This window comes from Amblyomma maculatum, chromosome 5 (assembly GCF_055883805.1).
Source record: "Amblyomma maculatum isolate TAMU_Amacu chromosome 5, ASM5588380v1, whole genome shotgun sequence".
In the NCBI taxonomy this organism is placed as follows: Eukaryota; Metazoa; Arthropoda; class Arachnida; order Ixodida; family Ixodidae; genus Amblyomma; species Amblyomma maculatum.
This window is the reverse complement of record NC_139348.1, coordinates 114,632,960-114,649,043: the sequence shown is the minus strand read 5'-3', so window position 1 is coordinate 114,649,043 and position 16,084 is coordinate 114,632,960. Positions and strand designations below refer to the sequence as shown.

Sequence of the window (16,084 nt, the reverse complement as noted above, 5' to 3'; positions counted from 1 at the left end):
AGTAGCACGCCATATGTGAATTACAGTACTACCTGAGAGCGTTTTACTAATATGCCTCTCGCGATCCGTTTTATTAGGGTCATGTTTTCAAGGGCACAGCCACAGTGATAATGAATTTGCGTTCTCAATAGCTACTGATGGAATGTCTTCAATATTTTTTGAATTTGGTTTGCACAGGAAGTTTCATGTGCTACCAATAACATAATTCTTACTTCCAGTTCTTGCATTTGCATGTTAATATCTGCTCTTTTGGTAGAACGACTTGCGGTGCACACCTAGCAATTCAATAAAGCAACGCTCCGACTTGACCTCGTATGTGAAACCACACACTGTTCTAGCCAATCGATTTCTGTCGAATGGTAGGAACATCGTGCTGACCTAACAGATTGCAAACATAACCTACTAACCTCACTATAGTCTTAATGAACGATGGCAGGTGATTCTTTGCGGTAACTTCACGGCTGATCAGTCTTTCATTCTCTGCATAAGCTGCAAGCATTATTCCGGACAAAACGTGCCACTTACTTAACTTAGGGTCCTTCCTAGTGTGTTTACAACACAGATTAATAATTAAGGAGTTCAAATTTACAATACTCTATATATAATATTCAAAGAACATACATAACTTACAGCAGAGATTGCGTTCAGTTGAACGGGAAAGGAGGGAGACTGGTAGGACAAGATGCCTCGTAAATTGCTAAGAAGACCGAAGCCCACCAGGTGAAGTGATTGCCTTATCTGTGTAGCAGTGAGGGTGAATTGTGGTAGGTTGATCCTATTTAGCACTTCGCCCAAGGTCCGTTCCAGTTTCAGAGTGAACAGGTATTGGCTGGTGTAAGGTTTCACGAACAGGTACAATGATTCTGCAATGTAACCGCAAACGAGAATGAATTATATCGCTGCTTGAGTCCTGACATATCTTGGAAACTATAACTTTCAAACATCACACACCTACGTTGTTTCACAAAGGATGCTTGCGGGCCCCACATCTGGTGCTTTTCTTTGAAACTTCTAAGCACAAGTTGCGGTGTTATCCGTGCTACATCTAATTATGATTGTTGGTGTTGTGGCTGTCGGAAGAAGGAAAAGAAAATGCACGGGCCTGCCACTGGCTATATAACTGAGCCACCTCTGCTGCCTTGTGCAGTCACAATAGAGAAAATAGAGCAGAAAGGAAAAGAAGAGAGAGAGAAAGCAGCGCGTCGCTACAGCCGTCGTCCACCACCTAAGCGGTGGCGGGTGAAATGACGGCCTACAGCAGGTACAAATTCGGTGGCATGCTAGCCCCCGCCGCAAGCGGCGTTGAACCACCAGTCCCGGCCCGGTAGGACCAGAAAAGCAACCCTTCACTCTATATTATTCCGCTACAGGAATACATGCTTACTCATTGATATTATGTTGCTAAGAGCACAGATTTGTTGTTGTTGTTTTTTGTGGTAGTAGGAAGAAGGAAAGGAAAATGCACGGGCCAGCTACTGGCTCTGTAGCTGAGCCACCTCCGCTGCCTCGTGTGGACCGAAGAGAGAAAGTAGAGAAGGAAAGGAAAAGAAGAGGGAGGGAAAGACCTACAGTTTTCGGGAAACGTACTTTTAATTACGCGTGTGTTTTGTGTTTTCGATAAGGAAAGCGAGTAACGGCATGTGGTAACCGAAGATACGCAGTGCATATTGGTAACATCAGCGTATCGAGCGAATATGTAATCATTCAACGATACACTTCTGGTTTTGGCTTGAAGTGGGTCAGTACCGGAGTATGGGCATGAGCCCTGTCACTTTGATTAGAGTCGACGTTAAAGTTTTTTTGTAGGGGACTCAGGCTCTGAGATGCCGTAGTGCAGCATTACGAAACATTGAGACCATCTGGGGTTCTTTAAAATGCACTTACATAGCACACATGGACGCAATCCGTGTAAATTAGCTGCAAATGATGGGTACGTCCATTGCCCTTTCAAAGCATCAGCCGCGTTGAGAAGGAGGCGAAATGGAAAATGCATACGTATGCTGTGCGATCTAGTTGCTGGTGGTATGACAGTGGAAGCAAGGAAAAGAAAATGACGGGCCTGCAAATGGCTCTAGAGCGGAGCCACCTTCGCTATCTCGTACGAACAGGGTCAAGAGTGGCAGTTCCCGGCCCTACGGGGTTAGACGGTAGGTCAACGCCGAATTTTATCTGTTTTAGGGCGTCATTGCACCCGCCACTGCTTCGGTGGTGGACGACGGCTGTTACTGCTGCGCGCGTCTTTCTCTCCCTCTTCTCTTTCTTTCTTCTCTATATACTGCGCTTTTCCTTTCCTATGAACAAATAATAAATATTCTCTTCTGTCCGCACGAGGCAGCGGAGGCGGCTCGGCTACACAGTCAGTAGCAGATCCGTGCATTTTCGTGGTAAGACGCCCGACTACTGTCCGGAGTTCCCGGGTTCGAACCCGACCACGGCGGCTGCGTTTCGATGGAGGCGAAACGAAGTGGCGTCCGTGTGCTGTGCGATGTCAGCGCACGTTAAAGATCCCCAGGCGGTCGAAATTACTCCGTAGCCCTCCACTACGGCTCCCCTTTCTCTCTTTCCACTTTCACTCCCACCTTCATCCCTTACCTTACGGCGCGGTTCAGGTGTCCACACAGCAAGTGTGACAGATACTGCGCCTTTCCCTTCCTGTGAACCAACTATTAACGCGATAGCGTTTAAGGGACCCATGTCGCAGAAAAGTCGGTGCCATCGTCGGCGGCCGCCATACCGCGTCGTCCGGCGTTGGCCGTGAGCAAAAAATCCCAGAAGCATTAATAAATAAAACGAGTAGGAAAAATGGCCGACCTGAAGAATTGAACGTGGGCCTCCGGGGTACTAGACGAGCACGATAACCACTCCGCCACGCCAGTTTTTTTTTCTTTATTGCCGCACTTCGCCACGTCAGCTAGATGGTTTCAAATGGCAAAGGCGCGTCTATTGATTTCGGTGCTGTATCAGAAATGTCCCTTAGAGAAGTGTATTGTGGCGTATAATAAGAATTATGAGCATGTAAATTACAGAATTACAGAACACGCAGTTAAGCGAGTGGGAAATTACTCTTCCGCTGTACTTCCTCTTCGCAGGGCGCGCACGTAGCGCCATCATGCATGTGGAGCACGGAATAAGATAGACAGGGCATGGCTTTCGAGATCTTCATCGCGCCGGCTTGGATTGGCAACAATGTTTCTGACGAACTACGACTGCAACTTGAGGCCCGCGCGTTTCGGCAATGTGACTGACAGCGTTTCTAAGTCCCGGAAGGATTAATAAATAAAAATGATTATAGCAAGAAGCGCGACAAGCAAACGAGTAGACAGTGCGAACGGGGCGCAATAACGCTATCGCGTTCCATTCTTAAAGGCTAAGCTTAAGCGTCCTCCAATTTTTAGTTTCCTTCTTCCTACAGCCACAACAACAACAACGTACTGGAATGGCAAACCATAAACTGACTATAACGCATCATTCTGTATAAACATCTTAGGGCGATTCAATGTTCGTTCACAGAGGTGCGACTCTTGATGGCCGAAATATATTTTAGGGCCGGCATCTTCCTGTGCGTTAGGGACACATCGATAAGGCCACGTACCAGCGGCTGCTAGCAAAAGCAATGAACGATTACAAGTGTTGGTATTATGAGCGCCCTACCGGACCAGTTCGCCCAGTTTCAGATTCATACGGCACCGGAACGCCCGAATTACGATACATATAGCGGGCATAGTCAGTCCGGTTTGAGACATATACCGCAAATTGTCTCTCTAGTATCAGGTTCTACCGAGACGGTTCGTCTGACAACCCTGCCATGCATAGACTGTCAGGCTCGTGTTTCATACCAGTCCGGAATAAACATGTTTAACCTTTACAGTGCACTTCTATCAACGGTATAAGATATACCGGATTAGACAGGGTAGGTAAAAGCTGGTAGGGTGCTATATGCCATTTTCCTATAAAAGCCTCTTTTTCCTGTTCGCAATATCGGTGCAACGAACACTTACTCTTCTCACTGTTCACTATTCAATTCCGCTCAAATAGTGTGCATTTGTGTATTTTTAGAGTCCTTCGTTTTACCAAGGTATATCCTCTGGATACAGAATTTAGAGATCTTATGCCGATGTATAGTGGCGATGCAATAAGAGCTAACGACCTAACAGGTTACGTTAGCGCTTTTGCTATGCCTCTGCATCATGCGAGATTGTAGTAATTCCTCCATAAAATTACTTTGGAAGGTGTTTGAGCACATCTGGTTCCTACTACAGCTATGACTGCCAGCAAGGCTGAAAACGTTCGTGCGCTCACCGTTGTAGCTTCCGTCTGGCAACGGCTCAATGTTGAGTATTATGTAGTCGCAAATTCCCGCTGGCGGCAGCCTCTGTCCAGCGTATTCTGCGATCCGGTGCTTGTCTGTGGCTGTATCGATTGTGCACAGCAGGATGGGGGTTCCTGTAGCTGCAGATGTAATCGAACAGCAGCTTGAGTAAACTACTGAAGCTAGGTGTCCAATAATGAGCACGAGCTGCTGCCTGGGCGACAATCAACAAGTGCAGCTACGATCAACTCGATGGCGAATTTTAGGAAAAGGGCCGATCCGATTCATGTATATTTTTTCAGGGCAGGCTTCCAGCCTAAGACCATTCCGTCAGTAATGGCTTCGCGTGCCCTTGTGTTTGTAGAGATCTCCATCTCTTTCCTATTCCGTGTTCCTGTACCCTTTACCGGTATTTATGATAGTATTCCAATGTTGCAAATCTCTAAAGGTTGACTTTGCGATCTTATTCAAATTTGAGATCTGTTTGAAGCTTTAAACACAAAAATATTCTAAAAAAATTGCTCTGTTTGCCGCATTCAGCAGATTAGGGCGACACTTCAAAGCGCGTTAATTTTAGGAACCCTCTTCCCGTTCACATAAGCTGGGATTCCTGGGGGCACCATATCATTAGGGTGCAAATAAATGACAGAGGTGGGAGAGGGAGCAGAAAGCACTGTCGCGGCATTTTTTATTTTCTTTCCTTTTGCGTGTGTGCTAGCGCTGCGTTGAAGAAGGAGAGAATGCTCGTCGGGACCTGTATGCTAAGTTTGCGTTGTTTCCGCAAATGTCACTTCTGCTGAATTCGCCTTATCCTATTGTTGAAATTTGCGGAACCGGAAGTGATGACAATCCAAAATGACACGTAGTTGATTTGCTTTCTTTATTCAGATGGCTCGAGGTGAGGGCGGAAATCACAGTTATGTACGCAACACAAATTCGGAATTAGGATGAATGAATAATCTTCAATATCTCCGGTTTAACTAAAAAAGCTTACGATTTTGCACGTGGGAAGAGGACACTAGAAATACCTACTATTTTCGTGAGTTTTATAGTTTGACTGAAAACCTTTTCTTGATCTTTATAAGGGAATCGATATGAGCCCATATACAGTCGCGGGCGAGATGATGTTGCCTACTCAGAGTCACTGCGCTCATTCATCACCACCAGGATAGGACCAGGTGGGCACAGAACTTCTGATGTAGCACAGTGCATAAAGCTTTTTGCGAAAAAGGTAGCAATGGAAGTTCACAAGAGCAGGATGCATTAGCATTTACGCTTGCAACCCTAAACATGCCTTGCCGTTACAGGGTTTTTCTAACTCAAAGATCAACTATCTAACCTTTTGATTTCTTATCACCAATTTCCCTAAAAAGAATGTAGGATTCACTAGAAAAATAATGCTAAATAGTAATTCTATTCCACATAACTAAGTTTACTTTAGTTAGGAATACTCCCCATCTCATGGGATATATGGGAGATTATCACCTCTAAGCTGTAAAGGCGGAGCAATAATAGGTAGCTATTAAAGGAAGGAAGCAGAACAAAACTGAAAGCGCATAAAATGTAATTTAACTAAGGCATTCAATATGAACAAGGACTGCGAATAATATCAATGCAACATATATATTAGCATTGTATCGATGTGATCATTGGAGCTAAGTGCGAAACGCAAAAAATTTTAATGTAAACAGGACCGTACACACTGAAGAATTTCATAACATTGCACCTGATAACTAGATAGCCGGGGTTCAACTCCTCCTAAATGAAGTAAGACGTTGGTAAGCACAATTTTGTACAGTTTGGCATAGTTTTTCTTTGCCGTTTATTATTGGGAGGCTGGTACAAACATTGCTAATCAGTGCCTTGATCTCGCGAACTACCCCACAACTTGGTTTACAGATGGATGTTAGGCAGAAAATGAAAGGATATGACTCAACTTTAAATACTGCACAAAACACTACTACGTCGCAATGTCGTTAAGATCAGTTTATATTTCTTGATATGTCTGGTGCCATTTACTACGGGTATATTTTGCGGAAGCCAATTTTTATAAACCAAGCAAGGCTTTTTTTTTTTTTTCAAAAAGGGTTACGAGCTGAGCAAAACAGCGCAAACTTCACAATGGACAGAGAAGGGCAGACGAGACACAGGCGCTGACTAACAACTGAAGGCTTTGTTGTTGTTCTTGTTCTTGATGCTTGCTGTATATATACCGAGGTGTCAGAAAAATAAACCTTCAGTTGTTAGTCAGCGCCTGTGTCTCGTCTGCGCTTCTCTGTCCATTGTGAAGTTTGCGCTGTTTTGCTCTATATGAATTGAGTTTATGAATTGAGTATATGAATTGATTTAGAAACATGAAGCCTTTGCAAGTTGTAAACAAGTTGAGCATACAATATTAGTACAAAGCTTTAAACTGGGCTAGTAGTTGGTTCATACTGGTATATAGGTGCGCCTAATCAAATACACAAACTACATAACAAAGCCACCAGCTCTCGTAACGTTGTGTTGTTTGTGTATTCGTTTAAGCGTAGCTATATGCAAGTAGTAACTTCAATACAACATAATCAACACAAAAATCTTCGAGATATTTCCTATCGCAGCTTCTATACAATACAATGTTAGTTAAAGTATTACAGGGTGCGCCTAAGTCCTCTGCATAGAGAATGGAAATTCTTTAGGGTTGTGTCACATCTCCTGGTGGATTTGCCCGACGCTGCCCTCGCGGATCTCGCCTGCACTAGCCCAGATGGCGTATGTATATGGCGTGCTTATCAAGGTTAATAGAAATAATAGCGCAGATTGAACCCCTTGAAGACAATGATTATAAGTGCACAGCGCGAAATTGTCTTTCTGTGCATTTTGCTGGGTTTTGTAGCGTGCGTCCCGGAGCCCATATTCTGTATGCATATCAGAGAGGGCGTGCTGTGATACGGCGAAGCATTTCATAGGCTACGCTGCAAATTATTACCTAATGTGTAATTTCTTCATCCAGATTGTGAGCCAGTGAGGATGAAATATATTCTTTGCCCCACGAGAGGTTTAAAGCTATAGAAGCCTTTTTGGTGAGTCAGTGTTTTTTCTTGCACTTGTTGAGAAAACCACTCCGCTAAAAGGGGAATGCACACTATTTTGTACTGAGCTTGAATTCTAGGGTATCGTGCTGCATTACTGCATCTGATTTCAGAAATTGTTTCTTGCGCTTCTCTTGATGCAGTCGTTTTGTTTTTAGGATGCAGACTTACTTCGTGCGACGGAAGCTACTTGATGTAACAGCTGCTTTCATCTGAGATGGGCAGTAAGGTGAATTGTAGAATAAGACAAGTAAGGCTTTCGCCTTTAAAACGGATGTGCAAATTTATGATCTTAAAGAGTTACATCACTGCATTTAGCACAAATAAAGCGCGAAAATTGGAATTAGGCTCAGCGCTTAAATTTTTTAAAAATATATTCAGCACTATAAGCATTAAACAATTTCTTCTTATCCGATTTTCTACGCTGTATGAGCTCTGTGAACCATTCGCAGACCTGTGAAGGTAGCAATTGGGTTTCTGGGATACTATGACTGCGGTTGGGCACCCCGTCTATTTTGGATGCTTTCTCTTGGACTGACGACGGCTTATTCAAGTAATCAAATTTCACGCAAAGCGTGAGCTCGTAAGATCGCTGAATGTTGTGTGTAAACAGCTGATAAACACTCCATGGTGGTCGCTCTAAAGCCTGCAAAAAATTTAGAAATTTTTGGATCATTTTTTTTATCGCGCGTTCGTATAACCAAAAACTTAGTTTTCGCTAGCTTGGCTTAGTATTGTAAATATCTCCTTCCTGCATTATTTATCAATCTTATCGTTGAGACTGACAATCACAATTTGTTAGAACACCTCACTGCAATATGCTGCATAGCTTTTTGCGTTTTAGTCAGTAATTTACTTTGTAAGACCAGATGATATTAGGACGTTCTAGTAATGATTTTGTCAGCGTCTTGCTTGTAAGCCAGAATTTTCTTCGGAGATAGTGCAAGATGTAATAAGTGTTCTTTGAAAATGATGTCCTTTCAGTGCCTTTGAAGCAATGTTGTCCACCTTTTAGGCACAATATATGATGATCTCAAAAAATTAAGGTCAGGTTATGCACTCCCAGCGTCAATCTCGCGCTAAAGTGTACAATCCGCGTACAAAGAGCCTATAATGAAATCGTCAACCCGGTGGTAAAAAATCCAAATGGATATGACCTATACTCTAAAACATATAAACCTAAACCCAAGGCAGATAATCCTGATGTCTTTAAGACTGACATACCGAATTCTTGAAAATTGATTTGGGATCAAGTTTTGTAAAGTCATTACCATCAATTATCAGAAACAATTGCAGTATGGCTAGGAAAATCCACTCTAAGAAATGAAACTTAAAACCTCGATGAGTCAGCTTTCTCGCATTGCATTTTCATAAATGACGCCACCGCATTTCTTATGCAATAATTACAAGCGAACAATGTGTGTTCCAGAATGTTCAAATTTTCAAGTTGCTGTGATTGTGTCAAAAATTAGCATATACGTGACTACATCGGACCATGCTCAAAAGCCAAGATAACCAAAATAGGATCATTGTATTTACATTCGCAGCTTCAATAAACAAGATTGCCTGTTAGGAGAGTTTAATGACAAGCCTCATCTCTATAGCCGATAGTTTTGAATTTGGGAGTACATCATTTTCAAAAGAAATAAATGTAAAGAATGCTGACAAGTTATAGCTCCAATTTTCCAATTCTCCATCATCGAGCTGCATGATGCAGCACCTATCTGAATGCTGCAAACCACATCTGCAGCAAAGCTTTTGGATCATACCAATTTCGAAACTCCGCTTCAAAAAGTGACCGAATTTTGTGCACAATTTTGGGGTGTCTATGAATGGTCGCGCCATTTGGAAGCGCTGAATACAAGATTTTTGCTATTGCTGCCATTGCCTTTGGGAAATCAAATTTTTCTCGGCGATTTTTCATCTTAATTAACTATATGGATGTTATCTTAATAATTTTTGCCGCTGCAAGTCTTTAACTAATTTTATTTTCCATAATTGGGCATTTATCAACAATCAGAAAGTTTGGAATTTAGACGTAGTTTTCTTTATTGGCGGCAGGTTTCGCCACAATTTGTAAACACCCCAATTTTGACCAATCAAAACCGCCGTTTTTTTTATAAACGGGCCCTATGGGAAGTTTCGTAACTAGTAGTATTGAGGAGCTCTGCATCTACACAGGGTGCTTAGACATTTCTCTTGAAGCTTGTTTTTGCTACTTCATGGATGTCCATCCAACCACGTTCGCGCGCCCTTATACATACACGAATAATAAAAATAATGTATTAGCTGTTTCCGCAGACACGGGAAAATCCCCGAATAAAATAGTGAGTCCATGCGGAAAACGTATTTTCATATTGAAAGTCTAAGCTGCAAAGGACACAGTATGCTACGAAATTATTTTAATTATATAGCTATAGTGAAGAGAATTAATTATTTAATTATCTAAGACGTGTCGTTAGCGTCAATGAGGAGTTTGCTCTCATGCAGAAGGCGGCGCCGTATTCGTTTTGAAACATAGCAAAAAAATATCTTCCTAAGGCACTCCAGCGCAAGAAAATCAGGTTGGTTTTGCAGCATAAACCGAAAACTTCGATCATGAGACGAGAAACGCGATATGTCCAGTCATAGCCTGTAGAGGGCTACGGCGCCCAGCTCATGTTGAAACAGGTAATACGCTCCGCCATGCTTATTCGTTCGCATCAGAGCTTGGTGGAATGGAGATGCCAGTCATAGCCAAGTGCGTGGTTATTGTTCACAACGACGGAGCGAAACGAAGACTACAACAAATCACATAGGACAGGGGGTTTCAATTCGGCGCCACAATCATTGCACACGTCCTCACAAGACGTCGCATAAGCACCAAGCTTTCTCGGCATGTGCTCAGAATTTTCTTACTGCAAATACCAGCGCGATATCAGGCCCTATAAAAGAATAAAAGTTCTTTTCCTTGTTTAAGAAATTCATATGTCGTTCTCTCGTTTACGAGTTCCAACTCCAAATTAGGGCTAAAAACACAAATGCTCTAACTAAAACAGAACTTTTGCGTTTTTGCTAATTTTCCGCCCAATCACAAACGTTTGGCGGTAAATTGTACGCGCCACGCACCTGAATTTGTTTCTAGAAATAAGTTTTCTACTCTGAACTCACTAGTGTAGGAAGTTTCGGAATTGTATGCTGAAAGACCCCGTATCTATATACGTGCGAACGCATATAGATACGGATATATGCGTTCGCATATATTGTGAACGTGCATGCACGTGTGTGTGTGTGTGTGTGTGTGTGTGTGTGTGTGTGTGTGTGTGTGTGTGTGTGTGTGTGTGTGTGTGTGTGTGTGTGTGTGTGTGTGTGTGTGTGTGTGTGTGTGTGTGTGTGTGTGTGTGTGTGCATGTGTGTGTATGAAACGCCGTAAAGGTTTTGTTTTTAATTTCTGCTTTTGATATACACTAAAATGTTTGATGGTTGAAATATACCGATCTCATTGGAAACTAGCAATAGAAAACACCCCTGATAGTTTTCCAATCCACGAGTTCCGTATATGTAGATATGACGAACAAATGAATACATTAAGAAATGTAATTGACATAAAAACTAGCAATGTATAGTAGATTTCGTATTTACTTTGTATTGCTCTTGAGAACGTTGTAGTGAAAATACGACCGGACACCAGAATAAATCCATGGTCCATGTACCAATCGCAGAATTATATATGTATTTGATTTGGTGCACATTTCTTATTTTTTCTAATTATTTTCTAGCACCACTCAGCATTTTATTGCCCACCGTTTTGCTACAAAACCTTGCTTTGTTACAACCAGCGGAGGGTTACGCTCCGCGGTAAGGGCACTTTGTAGAATGCAGGGCCGATTCTCCGGAAAATAATTTCTTTAAAGAAAACCGGTGACAGTGAGCAAACATACCGTTGCCGGCCCAGATAGATCTTGGTGGCTCTGTAGACATGGTGCTGACAGGTATGGTAGGGCTCACTGTGTAGAGAAGAGTGTGGGAAAGGTACGTATTAAAGGCACAAGTTTGAGTCTCAGTTTCACGATATTTTGACCTCTGATTATGCCCCAATTGCTATATCACGCTAAGTATTCAGTGAGTTCTGTTTGGATCAAGCACAAATTCTGCAAGCTAAAGGGGTAGTTGTTTAGTATCCATTTGGAGGGTGAACCTTAAGGCATTTAAGTAAGCTAAAGCTTCTTGTGTCATCAAGTTCGGCCGGTCTCCCTATTTCGCGATGTACGCATAGTCCTTTAGGCGTTTGTAATACGTTTCCTTTTTACGCATTGTTTTACACAATAAAACAGTGGTTTAAAAGATACAGACATACATAAGTGAAAAGCAGCTGGTGACTTGTTTACATCTAAAGCAGTCACGCCTGCAAAGTCTTGTTTAAAGGCCTCACCAGCTAGCTCATCGGTGTATAAGCGCTAGCTAACCAATGTACGACACCAACAGGACCACAAAAAATGCTTTGTTATCTGTGAAGAGAATACCGTATTTTGTTGATACAGAGAGGATAATGAGGCGCGGAAATAATAATGCTGCCTTGCAGTAATTATTATTGTGGGCCATCCAGAGACAGAGAAAGAAGGCTTCTGCGACAAACCCTAAGAGTACATCAATTTAACAAAACTTCTGTTTGGGCTAGATGGTGCACAGCTTATTTTGAAATGAATACAAGCGCACGAAAACACGCACACAAGAAAGGAAATTAACACACAGGACAGCCTGTCCTGTGTGTTTCCTTTCTTGTGTGCGTGTTTTGCGAGCTTCTATTTATTTCAAAAATACGTACATCATTCAAACACGTAAAAACAAAACAAATCTCATTTAATATTATGAACAGCGTACCTACCACAAATTACAAGAAAAGAGTCACATAGGAATTTTGTATAAAGACTGTTGGAAAATGTCAGCGTCAGATCCATGGTTGATCGGCTTATTTATAAGCTTCCGAATAAACCAACAATCTTGATTGAGTTGGCATCGCACTAAAAGAATCTTCACTTGTTGTTATTCTCACACAGTTCTTCAGTGGTTGTGGGGACCGAATCCCCAAAAAACTTTCAAATCTAACCTGCTTTCATCACGCTGAGCAGCCCTCTGTAATGTTAATTTCTACTTCTAAATACTGGCTATGCTCCCACTGGAAAAACATTATAATGCAAAAGTATGATCATACAGAGGCAACAGCCTAAAAGGCTTTCAGCTTAATAACTGGTGAACATAAATATTCGTGTAAAGCGGCTGTTTCATCTAATGGCAAAAAGCCAAAACATAAAAGGTAAAATAAGAGCTAGAAATAAAGGAAGAATAATAAAGGAGGGGGGGGGGGGGGGGGGGGGGAGTGGCACCGTTTTAATCTAGTCTCAAGTATATTGGCATGGTGACGCTCTATTTTGCGCAACAGGCTTAAGAGCGCTGTTCGACGCGATAGTTCGTTTATTTTTCGTTTAGAGTTTGGACACAAGATGTAGCTTCCTGTCACACTATTGGAAAATATGTCAGTGTTATCGAGTTCCTTTCTTTATTTATTATTATTTCAATTGAGCAGGAGCGGAAAGTAGCTGAAATACTGCAGTGGCAAGACGTTGGAAGAGCATACGAACTTACTGGTTATCAATATTTGTTGTTTTTTCTTACACCGTTTCTGATAGCCCGATCAGTCGCGGCAGAGGGTGAGTAGGCGGCATCTTCTTGCCATGTTGACGGCAGAAATCACGAAAGAACAAGGCTACTCTAGACGCTTAAGACATTTCTCAGTATTTAAGCAAGACATTTTTTGTTCATTTTTCAAACTAGCGATGCCAGTAAAATGTCAGGGCTCGCTTACATCCTAATAAACAACACCGAAGTAACGCAATTAGTGGTTGTAATTTATTTCCGAGCTTATATAGTAAACTTACCAGAACTTAATTTTAAGCATAGTTTCACAGGGAAAAAGCATGGTGCAAACGTCTTTTCACCTCAGTTAGTCTCTCTTCCGTGTTTACACATTTCCGGTGCATTATTCAGCTGTGCTTTGTTATCACTTGAGAAAATGCCGCATATATTGAGCGAAAATACAATAGTGACTCAATTCTGAGAGGATATGGTCAAAAAAGTGAAGTGCATTTCAAAAAGCAAACTGGGATGATTGGCTACTCAGGGATATATGCCACTTGATTAACCCTGTACCTGCAGAGTGCAATCTCATATATCTCGAAGCGAACTTTTGGTATCCATAGAACGCATAAATTGAATTTTACGCGACAGCTAAGCGAGATGCCGGACTGCAGCAAATAAAGAACACGATTCGGCGATGGTTACTGGAACTGAGGTGCACTGTGTTCGTCGAGAAATACGATTAGTGCGGCTCTTCAACCCGCTATTTTTAAAGTTCAAAAGGAATGTACCGTTTTTGCCAAAAGTAACCAGGCGGCGGGATCTGCTTCGCAAACATGTGGTAGCAAAATCGTACCACTTCTGAAGCTCTAAATCTCTGCGATGCAAAGTTGAGTACCTCTCCTCAATTCTTAACTAGTTGTGGTAAAGTGGGAATCCTTATTGGCTTTGTAATACAAGTGAGAAGAAAAACATGCAGCCTGGTTACTTTAGGCAAAGACGGTACGTCAGTTTCTAAAGATATCGAAGGAACCGCGCGTGGCTGTAATCATTCGAAAGACAAGGAAACTAGAGCGACTATTACAACATTCTATAAGGCAAACTTTGAGCCGTGCTCTTCCCGTCACACGACATCTGGCGTCTTCTTTAGAGCATGAAGAAGAAGTGTGTACTTTGTGTGTAAATGTTAGCAACTCTGTGTCCACAGGCGATGACTTAGTAAATGAAACATACGAACAGTGTGTTGAAGTTTGTTGCCATGCTTGGCCTTTTGCAAGATTTTGTAGCGAGCAGCGTAAAGTAACATACCGCTCAAAAAGAAAGAGTGATGAAAACTAATTACAGCGAAATTTCCCCAGCTTCCATTTTATCAGTCACCGCTAGTGGCAAATTATAGAAATTTGATCAAAAATAAATGAAGTGGAAGGAAATAAGCTACTTCTCGATCTTCTGTATCTCAGTGTAGTAGTGTGGCGTTTTTGAAGCAGAGGCGTAGTAGTTCGAGTCTTGTTCTGTTTTGTTCTTTCTTTTCTTTCTCTTAAGTAAAGGTAAATATTTTTCTGAAAGTGCTACGATATTGGGTTTGCATATTATAATCAGCGGGGGTCACGGTAATCTGTACCTCAGAGCCACCACAATGGTATATATAACCTTCCCAGGCAGGAGAGAAGCCAACAGTCGGCGAGGCCAAGGAAAGCATTGGGGATTATGTTTTATGTCTTTTCTTATTTTTACTTGGATAATCACAGAAATGAGTAATGTAATATGCTTAGGGGAGTAGAAGAAAAACAACGTGCCGATGGTGGGGACCGAACCCACGACCTCCGAATATCGCGTCCGGTGCTCTTCCAACTGAGCTACATCGGCCGCTGTCCCCCCCTGCTACTTTCTCGGTGTTCCGTGTGTGTACCGTCAAGCCGTCTGCAATAAACCCGTTTCCACCGGCCGTCTCGACTGTAACAATCGGGATCTATAATGAAGCTTCGCTTATAACAGTAAAATGTGACTTTATTGAGGGGTCGATCAAAGAAGCTCCTAGGCTACCAATCTCCAAACTATCCGAGGCGTAAATACTTCGTATGACATTGGTAGTTAGCTCAAGAATGAGCAGAATCCTCTGGCCAGATTTTTGATCTACCCCATGAAACCTGGTGGACACTCTGGACATCCCATCAGCAATTTCTAAGTTAGGAAAAAAGAACATATAGCGAAAACTGTGAGATAAGGCGTATCCGGCAGTACAAATCAAAATTGGGCAGATGCTTATAAACAGATCTGGTGAGGTTTGCCATATTATATACCTCAAACCATCAACTGGGGATGCATAACAAGCGATCTGCTAACATTTGGCCAGATCTAGCTATATCTACAGAAATCCTCATATGCGCATGCATATTTTTATAATTAGAACTGGAATTTTTATAGATGGTGTCACGTACCTGACTGTCCGAGACGTCTCTGCCCCGGCTGACTTTAGGCGGCTTGCGGGAAGGGCTAGACTACCTTTTGAGCCTTGTTGACCAGTGCCAAGTGTGATAAATATTGGCCCCCTCTAACCCCCTATACCCCCCAAGGGCTATATCGGCGGTGACGCCAGTGCAGCTAAACCAGAAAAAGGGTGTTATCAAAATCGGGACGACACTTAAGCTGCCTCTTTAAGAATGTAACAAGGATCACTTTTAGGTTCTATGTACAGCTCATCTACAGAATCCTATCTAATGTTGATACACATTCTAGCTTACCTATTACTATTTAATTATTTATGCCTCTATTTCATAACACAGTCTAAGACTAATCCTTTGTTGAAAGACCGTCAGGCATAGACATGAATAATGAAATAAAACATCGCATAGACATGAAATCCTGCTTAAAATGAGCCGAAACACCGTGCTACATGGCCGTGGTAACCTGTCTGGCTCAATATCAGTGGGTCCAGGATGGTTCAAGTGACATGCCCCCTAACAGGATATGCTAGTGACATGATTAAGGCGCTCCATTAACAAGCTGCGGCACTGGAGTTCAAATGCTAGGTTCCCGTGTTGTTTTCAATCTTCGTTAAAAACCTTCAAGTGGTCAAAAGTACTTGAAGCCC

The 16,084-nt window shown here is 42.3% G+C and overlaps 1 protein-coding gene across 1 annotated transcript in view; it reads right to left on the bottom strand.

The window, feature by feature from the left end:
• Window positions 1-16,084, bottom strand: part of LOC146189264 (uncharacterized) — a 37,980-nt gene that overhangs the window by 19,321 nt on the left and 2,575 nt on the right. Inside the window, exons 3-5 of the mRNA XM_084605219.1 lie at window positions 11,301-11,366; window positions 4,300-4,449; window positions 631-863 (exon numbers count right to left, since the gene is read on the bottom strand). Of these exons, the coding sequence (XP_084461345.1) occupies window positions 631-863; window positions 4,300-4,449; window positions 11,301-11,366 (449 nt within the window). The remainder of the gene's footprint in view (window positions 1-630; window positions 864-4,299; window positions 4,450-11,300; window positions 11,367-16,084) is intronic.